At 43.3% G+C, this 16,377-nt stretch overlaps 1 protein-coding gene across 1 annotated transcript; it reads left to right on the top strand.

The window, feature by feature from the left end:
- The first annotated feature begins 2,192 nt into the window (after window positions 1-2,192).
- LOC134655651 (uncharacterized) lies at window positions 2,193-16,054 on the top strand. Its single transcript, XM_063511086.1, has 9 exons — window positions 2,193-2,480; window positions 2,665-6,082; window positions 6,128-6,481; window positions 6,892-7,083; window positions 8,685-8,804; window positions 9,578-9,664; window positions 10,731-10,901; window positions 12,876-13,064; window positions 15,780-16,054. Exons 1-9 carry the CDS (start codon window positions 2,353-2,355, stop codon window positions 15,855-15,857), a joined length of 4,737 nt encoding a protein of 1,578 aa, XP_063367156.1. The 5' UTR covers window positions 2,193-2,352; the 3' UTR covers window positions 15,858-16,054.
- Window positions 16,055-16,377: the final 323 nt, after the last annotated feature.

Genomic DNA, 16,377 nt, shown 5'->3' with positions numbered 1-16,377 from the left:
TTTAACATCAATATGCTTGTAATAAACATACTGATTTCCTTCAATTTTTATTGTGGAACGTTCCACATTACAATTTATATTGTATATATACGAGTACACTAGACATATGTCAATCACAATGAAAAAAATAACTGTGATCAACTCTGGCTAACGTGAGACTCGAACCCACATCTTTGGATTACCGATCCAATGCATAACTAATTTTGCCAGCTAACCATCCGTCATTTACCGCGAATTTAACCATTGCAAGCATGGTTAAACGTCTTTAAAAGGTATTAAATGGGGTTAATTTTGAGATATTAAGCGTTTCCACGTCCAAATGTCCGGCCGTTGGCGAAAGGCGTCGGAATCGGGTCTCAAATATACTTGGCCACTGTTCAAATTTCAAGCTTTGCTCTCTCGCAACTCAATCTTTGGCCTTGCATCGTTCGCATGGAATTAAGCCGCTATCTGAACCTGCAAGTTTTTGGCCCTGTTTGGAGCTCAACTTTCGGCCTGTTTTAAAACGCTTGATCCTTCGCGCGTCCTTATGCGATCTTAGCTCCATTGTAGCTCGGCCTTTGGCGTCGCACGAATGCGCCCGCAGGAAAGCTCCAGATCTTTAACACTATGGCTTCAGTCTTTATCGGCCTGCGCCCTCGCTCTGCTCTCTTGCAGCTCGGCCTCGCACAGAAGCGCGCCGCAATCAGCGCTCTAGGCGTTCGGCCGTCAGCCAAGCTTACACTTGGCGTTCGATTCTTAGCTGTATGCTTACCTGCAGCTCATCCTCTGGCCTCGCATTGGGAGGCGTCGAAATCAAGTCTTCGGTGTTACATGGAGCTCGGCGTTGGGCCTCACTTTTTGACATAAATTGGTTTTGATGAATCGATATTGGTTAATGACGGAGCTCGATTTTCTTTGGACTGTCGACAAGACGTTTCCCTGATACAGTCAATCCGCAATTTTTAACTTAGCACAAAAGATAAGGGCCTCGCTAAGATCTTCCGGCCAGAGCCTCGCCAAGATTAAGACCGCCTCTGATGCCGCGCGATACCGCTTATCCACAGTTTATACGATATCAATTTTTTTCGTACCATTATTCAATAAATTATCCTTGAAAATAAAAAATGCATTTATTTCATAACTTTCTTACAGCAAATACATGTTTTTTCGGTAAAATTTTGGTTTGAATTCTTTTTTCATTAATCGAAGGTGTTTCAAGGCCACGCCGCCGATTCGCCGCCGCCGCCGACCAATTTTGACCGGCGCGCCGCCGCCGGCTATATGCCTATCGGCGCTCATATCTATCGGGGCATTATCGGAGCCTGACCAAGAGTCGTTTTCCGTTTCTCTTCTTTTTCTCATCTTTATGAATATAATATGGCATGTAAAAAATACAATTAATATTTTTGCATATGAATCGGGCCCGTTCGCAAGTATGGATGTATTGGCCTTTGGTAAAGGTCCATTACGGGAAACCTGTGCAGAACACACGTATGCAGTGGAATGAGATGGACGTATGAGGTTTGCGAAAGTAGTGTAATGCACTGAAACAACTTGGCTTGATCATTTGATCAATGCCTGATGCGTTTGTCAAAGGACTGTCTCATTTCAAACTGACAGAGAGAATCATACCATCTTTGTCTTACACTAGTACTAGCACCCAAAAGAAAAGGATGAATATAGTTTTTTTGTTCTTATTTACTGACAAATTTGGTTTGACACATAGATGGTAGGATATGATAGATGTGGTATACCTATGCTTGCGTCCGTGAGGGACAAAACATAGGCAATGCGACACTATGATTGGTCGAATTTATTTGTTGCCCACCATAATCCATACTAATTTATGGTGAGAAATAAAATAAAATGTGAGACTGTGACAAGGACAAACAATAATAGCGCTTTCGCGGCTACTCCCACTGAAAGATACATAAGACTATCCCGTTCGGTCATTTCCCCCCACCCCTCATGCCTGATCCAGTTAAAATACTAGATTCATGGTTTGACACGTTTGCTACCTTCTATGCGCGTAGCATTTTATTAAACTTCTTCTTCTTCTTCTTTGATTTTATGGCGGTCTGGCCAACATTTTATTAAACGACTGATAAACTACTCGATTCTAAATCGATTGCGAGAAAAACATTCGATTCAATGGCAACATTGATAAGTGTCAAATTATCAACAATAAAAAAAAAATTGCTTGGTAGATACGGATTGACGGAAACGTTTGCTCTGTATTTTTATTATTTAAGCGGGATTACTTGTTTATTCACGAGTTTTATCTAAGTTTCGACGCTATTATTACGTTTCTCTATAAATATTAGTTTTATTTCTCATTTTTGTGGTCCGAATATGTGGTAAAACCGCAAAATGAGGCGAGGTCATTCTGGCATCGGTGGATGGCGGAATGAAAATCCAAGACATTTTTGGCCTCGCGGAGGCGGTGTTCCTCGGCATGGACCTCCCCAACAATACCCTCTACTGGACCTACCCGCCAAGTAAGTCAAAATAAACACTAAGCAGTAAATAATTCGATTGCATCATATTGCGCGCCTAAAACGTGCCCTAAGTTTTTTTATTTACTTACGTTATTCTGCCTTCATCTTATTGTAATAAATTACTGGTTAAGCTTGTAGTTAGTAATTAGTTTGAAATTATAAACTTGTAATTTCTTGTTTAAAGATATGGAGGGCCAAGAATGAACAGAGGAGGACAACATTACAATCCTCACATGGGACCAAACCACCGAATGCGAGGAGTTGATCGTAGATCATTTGGACCTCACGATAATCGGCCTCGATTTCCAGGTCCCTCCGACCGGTATAACTATCAACCCCATTTAAGAAATGATGACACCAGCGATAATTACAAAAATTTAGTCAGTTACTGTGAGAGCAGAAAAAATGACCACAGCCGCATTAATAGTATGGGGGATATAGACCATAGGCAAACCTTTAATTCGCCTCATACTCCAAAACCTTATGGCCCACATCCTATTTCACCGTGGGTGCACCCTCCAACTGAAGACAGGAGGGCTAGTTTCGAAGACAGAGTTCATAGACGACCAAGCCAATACCATGAGAATGTAGATGGGAACATTATTCCCAATTTTACAAGCCATAGACCACCGTCATCTGACCATTACGGAACAAATGTAGCCTCGGCTATAGACAACTCGAATTCATTCAGCCGCTCTGTTGATGACACTGTAGATATTGTCAGAAGAAGGCTATTAAATCGGAATGAATCTCATAATAATACAGATCCTTCTACGGATCAGAACCCGAGGGCAGATTCCGAGGCAGCGTCAACCACCTTATACCAAAGTGAACCAGAGACACCTCCGACCAGAAAGAGGATACAGAGACGAAGACAGAACACACAGTCTAATTGTGATAAAATTAAAAACAAAATTGTTCACCAGTTATTCAAAATGGACAAGGAAAAACTTAATAAGCTGATGGACAATCCAAATTCATCTTCTAAGTTTGAATATGCCATTAGCAGTCTTATAACAGAGTCTCAAAACAGCTTGGACAGACATTTGAGGTCTGTTGCAGAGAAGTCACTATGTAGCTCAAGTACAGAGTTTATACATGATGACAACAACACTATTTATGAAGATACATTTTTGAAACAAATGCAGTGTATCCTAGAACCTCAAGATACAGTTTTGCTTGAAGATATCAAGCCGCTGGTAATGGCTGAGTTAAACAAAGTTCTGCAATTAGACGAATTTGATCAGAGATTTGAAAGAGGAGACGAAGATCCTAATTACTACCTATCGGAAGAATTGGCTACCGATACAGACTATCCTAATAACTATGCATATGATAACACAGATTTCAGTAAAGATGTACTGCCAAACTACCCCGAAGAAGAAAACCACTCTTACTATGAAGACAGGCAGTTTTCACCAACCAACTTTCCTGAACAAGACACTCCAGAAAGTCCAAGAGGGTGTGAGCAAAATGAGCAGTACAACTATGACCAGCCTGATAAATTATTTGAAAGAAGAGCTGCTAGAAAGAGTTGTGACTACAGCCAGCTCAAGAAGGAAAGTGCTGAAAGTCGCCACCAAATGAGACGCAGCATTGATGAAGAACGGAATAGGTTTAATGATGCAAGACGTAAGCTTGTGACTCCACCACCAGTGTTTGATACAAACGTAGAGCAGCTCTCTGAAGAAGAAGATCCTTTTGCAGACTTAGACAAGCAGTATCATGTTGCTGTTGACCACAATTTTATTGAAGAGGAATTGGACAAACAATACATGGCTGCTAATGAGAATAACCTTGTCAAGAACAATAATGAAACGAAAATAGAACCAATAAGCTCTGTTAAAGATGTTTCGCCAAACAAACCTATCAAAAAGGAAGTTTTGCTTAGCCCAGAAATAGATCCAGTTTCTATAAAAAAGGAAATTGATAACCAGTTACTGAATATTGCGAAATCTCCCTTAAAATTGTCTTCTTCCACTAATAAAGCTCGGAGGAGTCATAGAACAAGACATTCAAAAAGTGAGATAAAAAAAGAAGATAGTCATGTATCCATTCATGACACTAATCAAGGCAAAGATGATAATCAAGAATTGAATACTGAGAATATAAAGCACGAAAACAATCCAGAGCTGACGGACAGCCAAGAAAGCTTAAAGTCAGAAAACTCGAATACAGTCAAGTCTACTATTGCACCAAATTCTCGAAAAAGATCCATTGATCAAAAACCTTCTCATCGAAAAGAAAAGCGCAAAAAGAGTGACGTCAGTCCTGAAGCCAATAAACAGATATTAAATAAAAATATTATCATAAATGTAAATGATTGTGGTTCAAAGTCCACAGAAAAGAAATGTGATACGGCTAAGTCCATATTCAATTTATTTTTCTCTAAGGACGAAAGTGGAAAAGAGTTACCAAAAGAGGGTAAAACTGTCGAATCCAGTGATAAAGCTTATTCAGATAAATATGTTAAGAGGAAAGAAACACCTAAAAAGAAAGATAGTGGAGATAAGAGGAAACGTTCCTCAAACAGTCATTCCATTGTTAGCCCTATAGATAGCAATAATAGTTCTAGTGAAGCACAACCCAAAACGGATAGTAAGAATAAGCTTAAAACAATAGATATGTTTGTGACTCATCCAGTTAAAGTATCCAATGTGCACCAAGCACGTAGAAATACAGCAATAGCAACAGTTTCTAAAAAAGAAGATAATATTGACAAAAATACACCACAATCCACCAAGGTGACCAAACGAAGTGTGGGGACACAAATGATTCATAAATCACGTAATAAAGAAACACAGACAACTTTGTCTAAAAGCTCAGTATCAAGACTATGTCAAACAGAAGTTAAAAGATTTACAACAAGAGCTATTCAAACTGATTCTGTTGCTTTCGGAAAGTCGCGTATTAAATCCAGTGACACTTTTGAAAGGATGAAAGAAATTGATCTCGAAATACAAGTATTACTACAAGAGAAGTTTAAACTGTACAATTCTATTGAGACAAGAGAATCATGTTCTAATGCTATGCAGAATTTGGGTATGACTGTATTAAATGTTACTCCTAATGAAGATAAGGATGATGATACTAATGACGACGGCTTATCCGAAGACGTCATAGTGGATAATTTTACCAGTATCCCAGTGGAGGAATTGGAACAAATTGCTTTTGAGAGTGTGCAGGATATACCCATTGAATCCCCTAAAAAGAGTAAACGCAGTCAACGTCGTGCTGCGTTAGAGAGGCAACAGAAAAGCTCTCAGAGTCCAACTGTTCGCAATAAAACCAATAAGAAATCAGCTGCTCCCAACATATCATTAATAGAGCAGATTATTACTGATGACCGGCCTTTAGAAGATATCATATCCCTGGACGATTTTGAAGATCCAGGGGAAGCCCCAGTCACAAAGAAAAGCAAATCTAAAAAGGCACAAAAATCTAAAGCTAAAAAACAGCCTCCAAAAAAAACTAAATCTACCAAGCTTGCTGTCAATCTCTCTGATTACATATTAAAAGAATGCCAAGTAGTTTTAACTAGAGAAGACTTCAGCAAGTACCTGCCTAGTTCTAAGAAATCAGATGAACCGCCAAAAGAGCCTGTAGTAAAAGATGAAAAAGTAAATGAGCTTAAACCGCCAAAAGAGCCTGTAGTAAAAGATGAAAAAGTAAAAGAGCCTGAACCTCAAAAAGTAGTAATAGAAGTACCAGATGTAGTAGAACAGACAGTAGATCCTACTGACATGTTAGACATGTTAGATGTATCCGAAGATATAGTTATCGGGGACAATTGTGAAGTCAAGTCAGGAGAGAAGGAGACAGAGAGAGTATCGATAGGTGATGACATAATTGTGGATAACAGTCAGTCGTCAGATGATGTGGTGGTGGTAGAGGGGCAGTGTGAGGATGAGTGTAAGATGTTTGACTACTCATCAGATGAGTCTCTGAAGCGAGAATCAATCACGGTCACTGGAAATGCTGATGCTGTGCTGGCAATAGAGGTATGTGCACTATTACTGAATAAAAAATCTCTGTATTTTGAAGTCTATAGGGCCGCCCAGAATTGGGTGCTTAGCCAATATGACAATTGTTGATCGAAAACGCCAATCGATACTTGTTTAGGACCCATGGGGACCCATTTTCCTCCCCGGATATTGACATGGAAAAAAAAACAATTTATTGTCTATTTCCCACGTGACTTTTATCGTTTTTTTTTTATTTAACACATTCAGTGCCGAAACCCGACTATCGGGTATTTTTTTATGATTTAGTTCCCAGGCCGGACAACCATTAGTCGGGATCGTGGTACTACAGCTTTATATGACGAAATTTTTGTGGCCTGGCGCGGATGTCTTGGTCGGTGGCAATGAATGTGTTAAAAAAAGAAAGCTAGAGTTTCTAATTTTTTCAGGCTATAGACAACAACTTCGTGGCAGCATGCCTAGACGGCAACGTGTACCATTTCAACAGCGACGGTCAACTGTTGACCACATTACGAGGGTCAAACTTGGCGGTCACCTGCCTGATCATCGTCAAGGAGAAGTACGGGACCACTGTGTACACGGGCTCTCTGGACTCGAGGATACGATACTATGATTTAGAGGTACTTTAAATACTAGTGGCTCTATGAGGTGTAGACCTCGCAATGGGGTTATGGCGCCATCATAGCTTGCCCTGTCAATCCCTAGAATTGTGTAAATTTTTTGTTTTTTTAGGGTTCCGTACCCAAAGGGTAAAAACGGGACCCTATTACTAAGACTCCGCTGTCCGTCCGTCCGTCCGTCCGTCCGTCCGTCTGTCACCAGGCTGTATCTCACGAACCGTGATAGCTAGACAGTTGAAATTTTCACAGATGATGTATTTCTGTTGCCGCTATAACAACAAATACTAAAAACAGAATAAAATAAAGATTTAAGTGGGGCTCCTATACAACAAACGTGATTTTTGACCGAAGTTAAGCAACGTCGGGCAGGGTCAGTACTTGGATGGGTGACCGTTTTTTTGCTTGTTTTGCTCTATTTTTTGTTGATGGTGCGGAACCCTCCGTGCGCGAGTCCGACTCGCACTTGGATGTCCTGGATGCCAGCCCTTTAAGCCAAATCTCATAGAAAAAGGGGCAGGCTATGATGGCGCCATCTATACAAACCTTTGACAGTTGCCAACCCCATTAGCTTAATCACTATCTTCCTTTCGTTGTCTCGGCATTTTGCCACGGCTTATAGCCTGGGGTTCGCTTGGCAACTAATCCCAAGAATTGACGTAGGCGCTAGTTTTTACGAAAGCTACTGCCATCTGACCTTACAACCCATAGGGTAAACTAGGCCTTATAGGGATTAGTCCGGTTGCCTCACGATGTTTTCCTTCACCGAAAAGCGATTGGCAAATATACATAGCAAGATTGTGAAATTGATATGTCATGCAAGCCAGCGGTGTAAATAATCGACCGCGGAATCACCGGAAATTGACACCATTATTTTTTTATACTGATGCAACTTAGCATTCCGAAGAATTGCAAATTGCTAAGCTTGTAAAATCTTGTATCATTAACGCATGTGACCTATTTATGTGCACTCGGCAGAAAGGCGAATTGTTTAACTTTACATTTTGGCACATAATTACATTTTATTTTGTCTTTTAGTTTTTCTATAAAAAAAGAGCAGAATCAAAATCAGAATCAGAATGCTTTATTTGTAAAACATAGGTATACATGGGTCTTAGGTTACATTTGAGCGCTTTGTTTTACCGGTTGGCATACAAATGTCAAAGAGAACTAAAATATAATTTAGTCTTGCATATGTTACCTTTATAAAATAAATAAATTACAGTTACAATTATTATTAAGTACATTATACATTTAAATTTAAAATCCAATAAAATATAATTCAAATAAAATTAAAATATATCATTAGTCATGGTTATAATTAACTTGGAGGATACAACTAAACGGAGTAGCCATTAACAGGCTTTCCCCTCTGTCGAAAATAGGCGGCCAACGGTCATACACAATGTATGGACTGACGTTTATCTGACATGGCTATTTTTACGTTACGCATACATTTGACGTTCCCCTCCCCCGCAAAAATCGGCAGACTGTTTTGTACAGAAAATTACAGACATGGCGTCTCCGTTTGATTATATCCTCTAAGATAATTAATGTTTATGTCATATGTATGAGAAAATGTAGTCACGATATATTTTTTTCAGACTGGGTTGGAGAAGGGTCCGGAATGCAACGTGCTGAGCCCCATCCAGACCATGGACCGCGCGTGGGACACCGTATACGTGGGCACCAGAACGGGTTTCGTCACGCAGTATGAATGCAAGGTGTTCAGATAAATACATTTTCACTTCTCATTCTCGTAAAATTGAGGTTTAAGCAGGCGTGTCTCACTCCGCGATTTCGTCGCTTTGCTACAGGTAGCTAAAAGTACATCCGTTCCGGCCCCAATTTTGGGGAAAGCCATAAGCCGCGCGTGGCGCTGTCGCCACCTAGCGGCCATATCTGTGCTGATCGTAACAGACGCGTTTTGTTAGAGAGTGAGTCTTCTGTACTTAGTACTATTATTTATTCTGTGGTTTAAGCCACGTGTAAGCGGCGCAAAGTTGCTTTTTATGCTCTAGAGCATAAAGTAAAATTATCTATTACGACTCTTATTGACTGCCACTGCTGCAGCTGGCGACCGGCGCGCCTCCGACCGGACCGAGTACGATTTTCGGCCAAATCGGGCATAAATGCCTCATTTTATCCTCGACCTATATTGCCTCGCATGAAATAGGTTGCTTTATGCCCTTGTTGTAAAATGAAATTAAGGTGTAATGAAACCAAAGCTTATAAAAGCCTAAAGCCTAAGCACAGAATAAGAAGATTCACTCTAACAAAACGCGTCTATTACGATAGATATGACCGCTAGGTGGCGCAACCGCGAGCAGGCGTCCGTTCCGTAGCGGCGCGCGGCAACTACTATGGCTAGACACCAACATTGGTGCGGGCCGCATGTACTTGTAGCGACGCGACGAAATCGCGGAGTGAGCCACGCCTGACCTAAGTTTTTAGTAAACAGATTTGTAAGTGTCCTAAAACTGTTTCCTCGTTTCAGAACAACATGCTAATACCGCGGAGTACTATGAAGTTCTCGGAGCAGTCGATTCTGGCCCTTCGTGCCCTGAAGGAGGGACCTCGGAAGGTAAGATGGTAGATCACTGACAATCCAACCTCTAGACTGAGCTTAGGCCAATTTCTTCATGAAACCGATGCTGCCAAAAATACGGGGGTGCGGGGGGACGAGGTGAGCGAATCCCGTGCCGTGATTGGTCCGTTCAAAGACACGGACCAATCACGGCACGGGATTGACTCGAAGATGGAGTAACGCTACCGTATGTGTGGCAGAGGGGGTAGCGCGACTATGCTATGTCTAGAGGTTGGATTGTCTGTGTGCTAAATAGATTCGGCTCACAATGGAAGAAGACAGTAAATAATAACATTGCCTAGTTTAACCCCCGACGCTACTCAAATATTACTTATTTTGTACTTATATTTTAAGGTATATTACAGAATACAGATTTTATTGGTAGGTATTTCACCTTACTATACATTTTACGTGTTTTTATATCTAAGTATGTTATGTACTGTCATGTCATAAGCGCATTGTAATTATGCCTACTTGAATAAACTATCTTTTATCTCTACTTATTTTAACCCGTTAATGGTGAAGATTTAAACATATACACGATTCAAGCCTCACTTTAAAGTCCTAAAAAATACAAAAAATGATGTTATAAGTTATTACATGGCATCTTCGATATTTCTTTGATATTCTAGAATAGTATTTAGGTAAGGATAATGATTGATCAATTTAGCTAAAATAAATTAAATGCAGAAATATACATAAACAACTGAGATACCGAAATGGAATACTGGTTCATTTGTATGAAAAACATACCGATATTCGGTCCCTGGGTATAAGGTGGTCCTTTTTGCCATATAATATCTAAGTGCGCCCTATAAAGGGTTAATACAGTCAGCAGCAGAAGTTGCTAAGCGGGCGAGGTGTTCAAAATTACCTTGACGCGCTCTTATTCTCTTAACAATAAACTCGCGTCAAGATCACTTTGAACGGCTCGCCCGCTTAGCAACTATTGCTGCTGACTGTACAATACAGTATTTCACTAGATCACTTTTCCCTTAAAAGCTCTAGAGTAATAAACTTTGAAGTCTCAGAGCTAAACAAAATATACATATTCTTTTTTTAGGTGTTGCTAGTGGCAGCGCGGTCCGAAAACGTGACAATCAAGGACGCGCAAACAGGTCTCCTCATGCGGACCCTCGAGGGTCCACGCATGACGGTCTACACGCTCGTGTTCGAGGAGGGTAAGGTCTACTGCGGCACCTCCAGCCACCAGATACACGTGTTCGATTACAATGTGAGTACTAGTGTAGACTAGAAAGGTCTTATTCAAAGTTACAATATGTTTTTCACCTCAGCAGCTCGAACAAGGGTACTTTGCTACTTAAAAACAGTGAACAAAATCGCATTTTGCTCACTGCTTTTAAGTAGCAAAGTACCCTTGTTCGAGCTGCTGAGGTGAAAACTTAATTGTTGGTATATCTTAAGAAAACATGAGTGAATAGGTAAGTGATGAAGAAGGAATACATTTTTCGGGTTCTCTAATATGTTCTCACTGCTGAGGTGAAAAGTTTTGTGAACTACACGAGATCAAAGTTATTTACATCTCGTGCGCTTTTGAGTCCCTTACTACGCTCAAGATTCTAAATTATAGAATCTTTCGCTTGCACGGGACTCAAAATAAGCACTCGAAGAAATATCAAACTTTGATCTCTTGTTGTACAAATAACTACCTATACAATAGCCTTCTGAGACCCAGAAGCATTTGTTTTGTTTTTGAATTTGGAACCCTTAGGCCAACCTCCATTCCACTAACCCGGTTACTCGGTCAGGTGTAACCGAGTAACCGGGTTACCATGGTTACCAGTACAATTTGACACTAGGTTAACGGTTTAACCACTTAACCCCGGGTTAGTGGAATGGTGCAACTGGGCCTTAGTTACTTAATGAAAGTTAAAAATAATTTTTGGAATATGTACAAAAATTTGTACGCAGTGTTTTAGGAGGATAGAGACCCGAATCGAAAGCGAAAACAATTGATGCTTCTAAGCACGTGCTGCCCCCTACATTTCACGCTGGCTCTATTTTGGGCTGTCGTCTAGTGGCTTAGATCTAAAAATGGAAACTTGATATAATGCTTCGCACCAATGAATAGGGGGCTTCGGTGCTGCCTTCTACAGTTCACGCACGCTCTATATACGTAGCGAAGCGCATATAGCACTAAGAATGCTGTTTTATTTTAACTACATCGTATATAGCGATAGGACCGCGATGCATTCTTGCTTTATCAGTTTCATTTTAACTGTATAAGCGAAGCTATATACAACTGTGTTATAGTTCGGCAGAAGAAAAAATGGGTTAATTAAAAAAATGCAGGCGCGAAGGGTCGTCTTCCATAGAAAATTTGAATTTCTCACCTTTTTCTACTGAGAAAGCGGGTTTGCCAGAGTATATATAGGTATAGTTTGATTGGGCAAACCAAATTGTCAGTAAATAAGAACAAAAAAATACTATTCGGGCGCTAGTCATAATCATATATTTGCACATAAAAAGGGTTTTACATAGAGGTGTTATAATTTTATAAAGTTACGTGTCCAAGCCTACTAGTACTAGTGTAAGACAAAGATAGTATGATTCTCTATGTCTATGTTTGAATTGAAACGAGACAGTTTGACAAACTATACTAAATAATTGTAAGCCGATGGTCCTGGGTTCGAATCCCGGTAAGGGCATTTATTTGTGTGATAAACACTAATATTTGTTCCGGAGTCATGGATGTTTTCTATGTATATAAGTATGTATTTATCTATATAAGTATGTATATCGTCGCTTAGTACCCATAGTACAAGCTTTGCTTAGTTTGGGGCTAGGTTGATCTGTGTAAGATGTCCCCCAATATTTATTTCTTCTTCCTCGCGTTGTCCCGGCATTTTGCCACGGCTCATGGGAGCCTGGGGTCCGCTTGGCAACTAATCCCAGTAATTGGCGTGGGCACTAGTTTTTACGAAAGCGACTGCCATCTGACCTTCCAACCCAGAGGGTAAACTAGGCCCGTATTGGGATTAGTCCGGTTTCCTCACGATGTTTTCCTTCACCGAAAAGCGACTGGTAAATATCAAATGATATTACGTACATAAATTCCGAAAAACTCATTGGTACGAGCCGGGGTTCGAACCCGCGACCTCCGGTTTGCAAGTCGCACGCTCTTACCGCTAGGCCACCAGCGCTTCCCCCCCCCCCAATATTTATTTATTTATGTTATAATGTGTAGAGCGGGTCGCACTGCGGCACGCACTCGGGCGGCAAGGGCGCCGTGTGCCTGCGCGCGACGGGGGGGCTGCTATTTGCGGGCTGCTACGACGGCTGCGTGTACGTGTACCGGCAGGGCGGCGCGCGCCCGCTCGCGCAGCTGCGCGGCCCCGGCCTCATGCTGCTGTCGCTCGCCGTCGTCGGCACCAAGGTCAGCCCTAGCGTCCATGTTGGCGACCATAATCATTATAATGTGTAGAGCGGGTCGCACTGCGGCAAGGGCGCCGTGTGCCTGCGCGCAACGGGGGGGCTGCTACGACGGCTGCGTGTACGTGTACCGGCAGGGCGGCGCGCGCCCGCTCGCGCAGCTGCGCGGCCCCGGCCTCATGCTGCTGTCGCTCGCCGTCGTCGGCACCAAGGTCAGCCCTAGCGTCCATGTTGGCGACCATAATCATTATAATGTGTAGAGCGGGTCGCACTGCGGCAAGGGCGCCGTGTGCCTGCGCGCAACGGGGGGGCTGCTACGACGGCTGCGTGTACGTGTACCGGCAGGGCGGCGCGCGCCCGCTCGCGCAGCTGCGCGGCCCCGGCCTCATGCTGCTGTCGCTCGCCGTCGTCGGCACCAAGGTCAGCCCTAGCGTCCATGTTGGCGACCATAATCATTATAATGTGTAGAGCGGGTCGCACTGCGGCAAGGGCGCCGTGTGCCTGCGCGCAACGGGGGGGCTGCTACGACGGCTGCGTGTACGTGTACCGGCAGGGCGGCGCGCGCCCGCTCGCGCAGCTGCGCGGCCCCGGCCTCATGCTGCTGTCGCTCGCCGTCGTCGGCACCAAGGTCAGCCCTAGCGTCCATGTTGGCGACCGTAATCATTATAATGTGTAGAGCGGGTCGCACTCGGGCGGTAAGGGCGCCGTGTGCCTGCGCGCGACGGGGGGGCTGCTACGACGGCTGCGTGTACGTGTACCGGCAGGGCGGCGCGCGCCCGCTCGCGCAGCTGCGCGGCCCCGGCCTCATGCTGCTGTCGCTCGCCGTCGTCGGCACCAAGGTCAGCCCTAGCGTCCATGTTGGCGACCGTAATCATTATAATGTGTAGAGCGGGTCGCACTCGGGCGGCAAGGGCGCCGTGTGCCTGCGCGCAACGGGGGGGCTGCTACGACGGCTGCGTGTACGTGTACCGGCAGGGCGGCGCGCGCCCGCTCGCGCAGCTGCGCGGCCCCGGCCTCATGCTGCTGTCGCTCGCCGTCGTCGGCACCAAGGTCAGCCCTGGGGTCCATGTTGGCGACCATAATCATTATAATGTGTAGAGCGGGTCGCACTGCGGCAAGGGCGCCGTGTGCCTGCGCGCAACGGGGGGGCTGCTACGACGGCTGCGTGTACGTGTACCGGCAGGGCGGCGCGCGCCCGCTCGCGCAGCTGCGCGGCCCCGGCCTCATGCTGCTGTCGCTCGCCGTCGTCGGCACCAAGGTCAGCCCTAGCGTCCATGTTGGCGACCGTAATCATTATAATGTGTAGAGCGGGTCGCACTCGGGCGGCAAGGGCGCCGTGTGCCTGCGCGCAACGGGGGGGCTGCTACGACGGCTGCGTGTACGTGTACCGGCAGGGCGGCGCGCGCCCGCTCGCGCAGCTGCGCGGCCCCGGCCTCATGCTGCTGTCGCTCGCCGTCGTCGGCACCAAGGTCAGCCCTGGGGTCCATGTTGGCGACCATAATCATTATAATGTGTAGAGCGGGTCGCACTGCGGCAAGGGCGCCGTGTGCCTGCGCGCAACGGGGGGGCTGCTACGACGGCTGCGTGTACGTGTACCGGCAGGGCGGCGCGCGCCCGCTCGCGCAGCTGCGCGGCCCCGGCCTCATGCTGCTGTCGCTCGCCGTCGTCGGCACCAAGGTCAGCCCTGGCGTCCATGTTGGCGACCGTATTCATATATTCATATTTATTTGCAGTAAAAGGGTTACTTCCAGGTCTTAAAGTTAGGTTAGTAATCCACCTTGATCCGCTATCTCATGACAGCATGCAAATTATTCTTAAAACTACATTCTACAACATTCATATAGGTATTTACAAAGTACATTAATTAGCTATATACACTTATACACAATACATTTACATTAATTTATGAATAATGTCAAGTTAAAATTATGCCAAATAATAAGAAAACAAATAATTAAAAATCAATACATTTTTCATGTCATCATGTTTTTATAATTCCAAAATTCTTTCAAGTTGTAAAAACAATGATCTTGGAGTGAATCATTGATTTAGGACAATCAATATATATAATAAATAAATATTATAGCACAGGGCGGACCCGCCCACGCCATACATCAAAAATCATTTGCGTTTATATGTGTGCGCTGCACGTCTGTACACGCGTCATTGTGTATGTGTGGGTAAGTCGCTTTACTGAGAGGACGCCAGATTCATGTCGCGGCCAGTCGCGGGGCGAGGTAATGCGAGTCGGTGCGTGGCCGTTCTGTATGATAATACTATTACTTATTCTGTGATTAATAGGACAGTCTTACACCGTAGAGAAAAAAATACATAGATTTCTCACTCCGTACATCAGTTTTGGTACCAAAAAGACTATTATTTTCAGTGTCTACATCTAGCATCGAGTAGCGGAATTATCAGTACTGCTACATCTATTGTCAAGTAGCAATACTGATAATTCCGCTACTCGATGCTAGATGTCGTGACATTGGCCGCTGGCATCATGGGCGTGTCAGCACTGTACGAAAAATCGTCCTTCTTTAGCTTGGTACAGTCACCTGCAATAATATGTTACCCTTCGAAGGCCGCAAAAATATGTGATACGCTCTTATGGGTCTACAAATAAGATCGTGTCAGATATTTTTGCGGCCTTCGTTGTGTAACATATTATTGCAGGTGACTACTGCTAAAAGGAATAAATAATGTTTATTTTTTGCAGATCATCGCCGGATACAAGGACAGGAGTTTGTACATATGGAAAATTCCACTTAGCATACTAAAAGAAATGATTTTGTAAATTCTATCTTCTACCATACTTAGTGTTGTAGACGTTTTGCACTGTTTTAACTGTGTGTTAGGTTATTTTAGTTACGGGAACATGTATTTTACTTTATTAGATCGTAATGTTTTAATTAAAGTTTAATTAAAATGTTAATTGGTTTTAATGTATTTGTTTTATTTATAAGAGAACTAATATTAAAAATTTACTATAAATTTTGTCTTATTTTTAAGCCATTCTCCAAAGGAATAGTGAGAGTTCTTATTTAAAAAAGCAATTTAGAGTTTGCAAATTGCAAATTGAGGACTCACGGGTCATGCGTCTTATACACCACCGTACTGTATATAAAATAACTGACAAGGACCTAGCAATACATGGCAATACGTAGAAGTGATTTCTATCGTGTCTCACGTACCTATATTTTTATCCTCGTAAGACCGTTTCTACACTTGTAAGTTTTACTTACGTAAGTAGGGACAAAGCTATTTGTTAGAATGAGATAACGATATTCATCTCTCATTCTCTAGTATAGCTGTGT

Source organism: Cydia amplana, chromosome 17, assembly GCF_948474715.1.
Source record: "Cydia amplana chromosome 17, ilCydAmpl1.1, whole genome shotgun sequence".
NCBI classification, from domain to species: Eukaryota; Metazoa; Arthropoda; class Insecta; order Lepidoptera; family Tortricidae; genus Cydia; species Cydia amplana.
Note: the sequence above shows the minus strand (reverse complement) of the source record. Positions and strands in the feature narration are given on the sequence as shown.

Excerpts from the sequence above, each read along its gene's own strand:
- LOC134655651 (XM_063511086.1), top strand. The coding sequence starts at position 2,353 with ATGAGGCGAGGTCATTCTGGCATCGGTGGATGGCGGAATGAAAATCCA. Across the intron at positions 7,084-8,684 it reads TACGATACTATGATTTAGAG|ACTGGGTTGGAGAAGGGTCC; the intron begins GTACTTTAAATA and ends TATTTTTTTCAG. Across the intron at positions 10,902-12,875 it reads TACACGTGTTCGATTACAAT|AGCGGGTCGCACTGCGGCAC; the intron begins GTGAGTACTAGT and ends TATAATGTGTAG.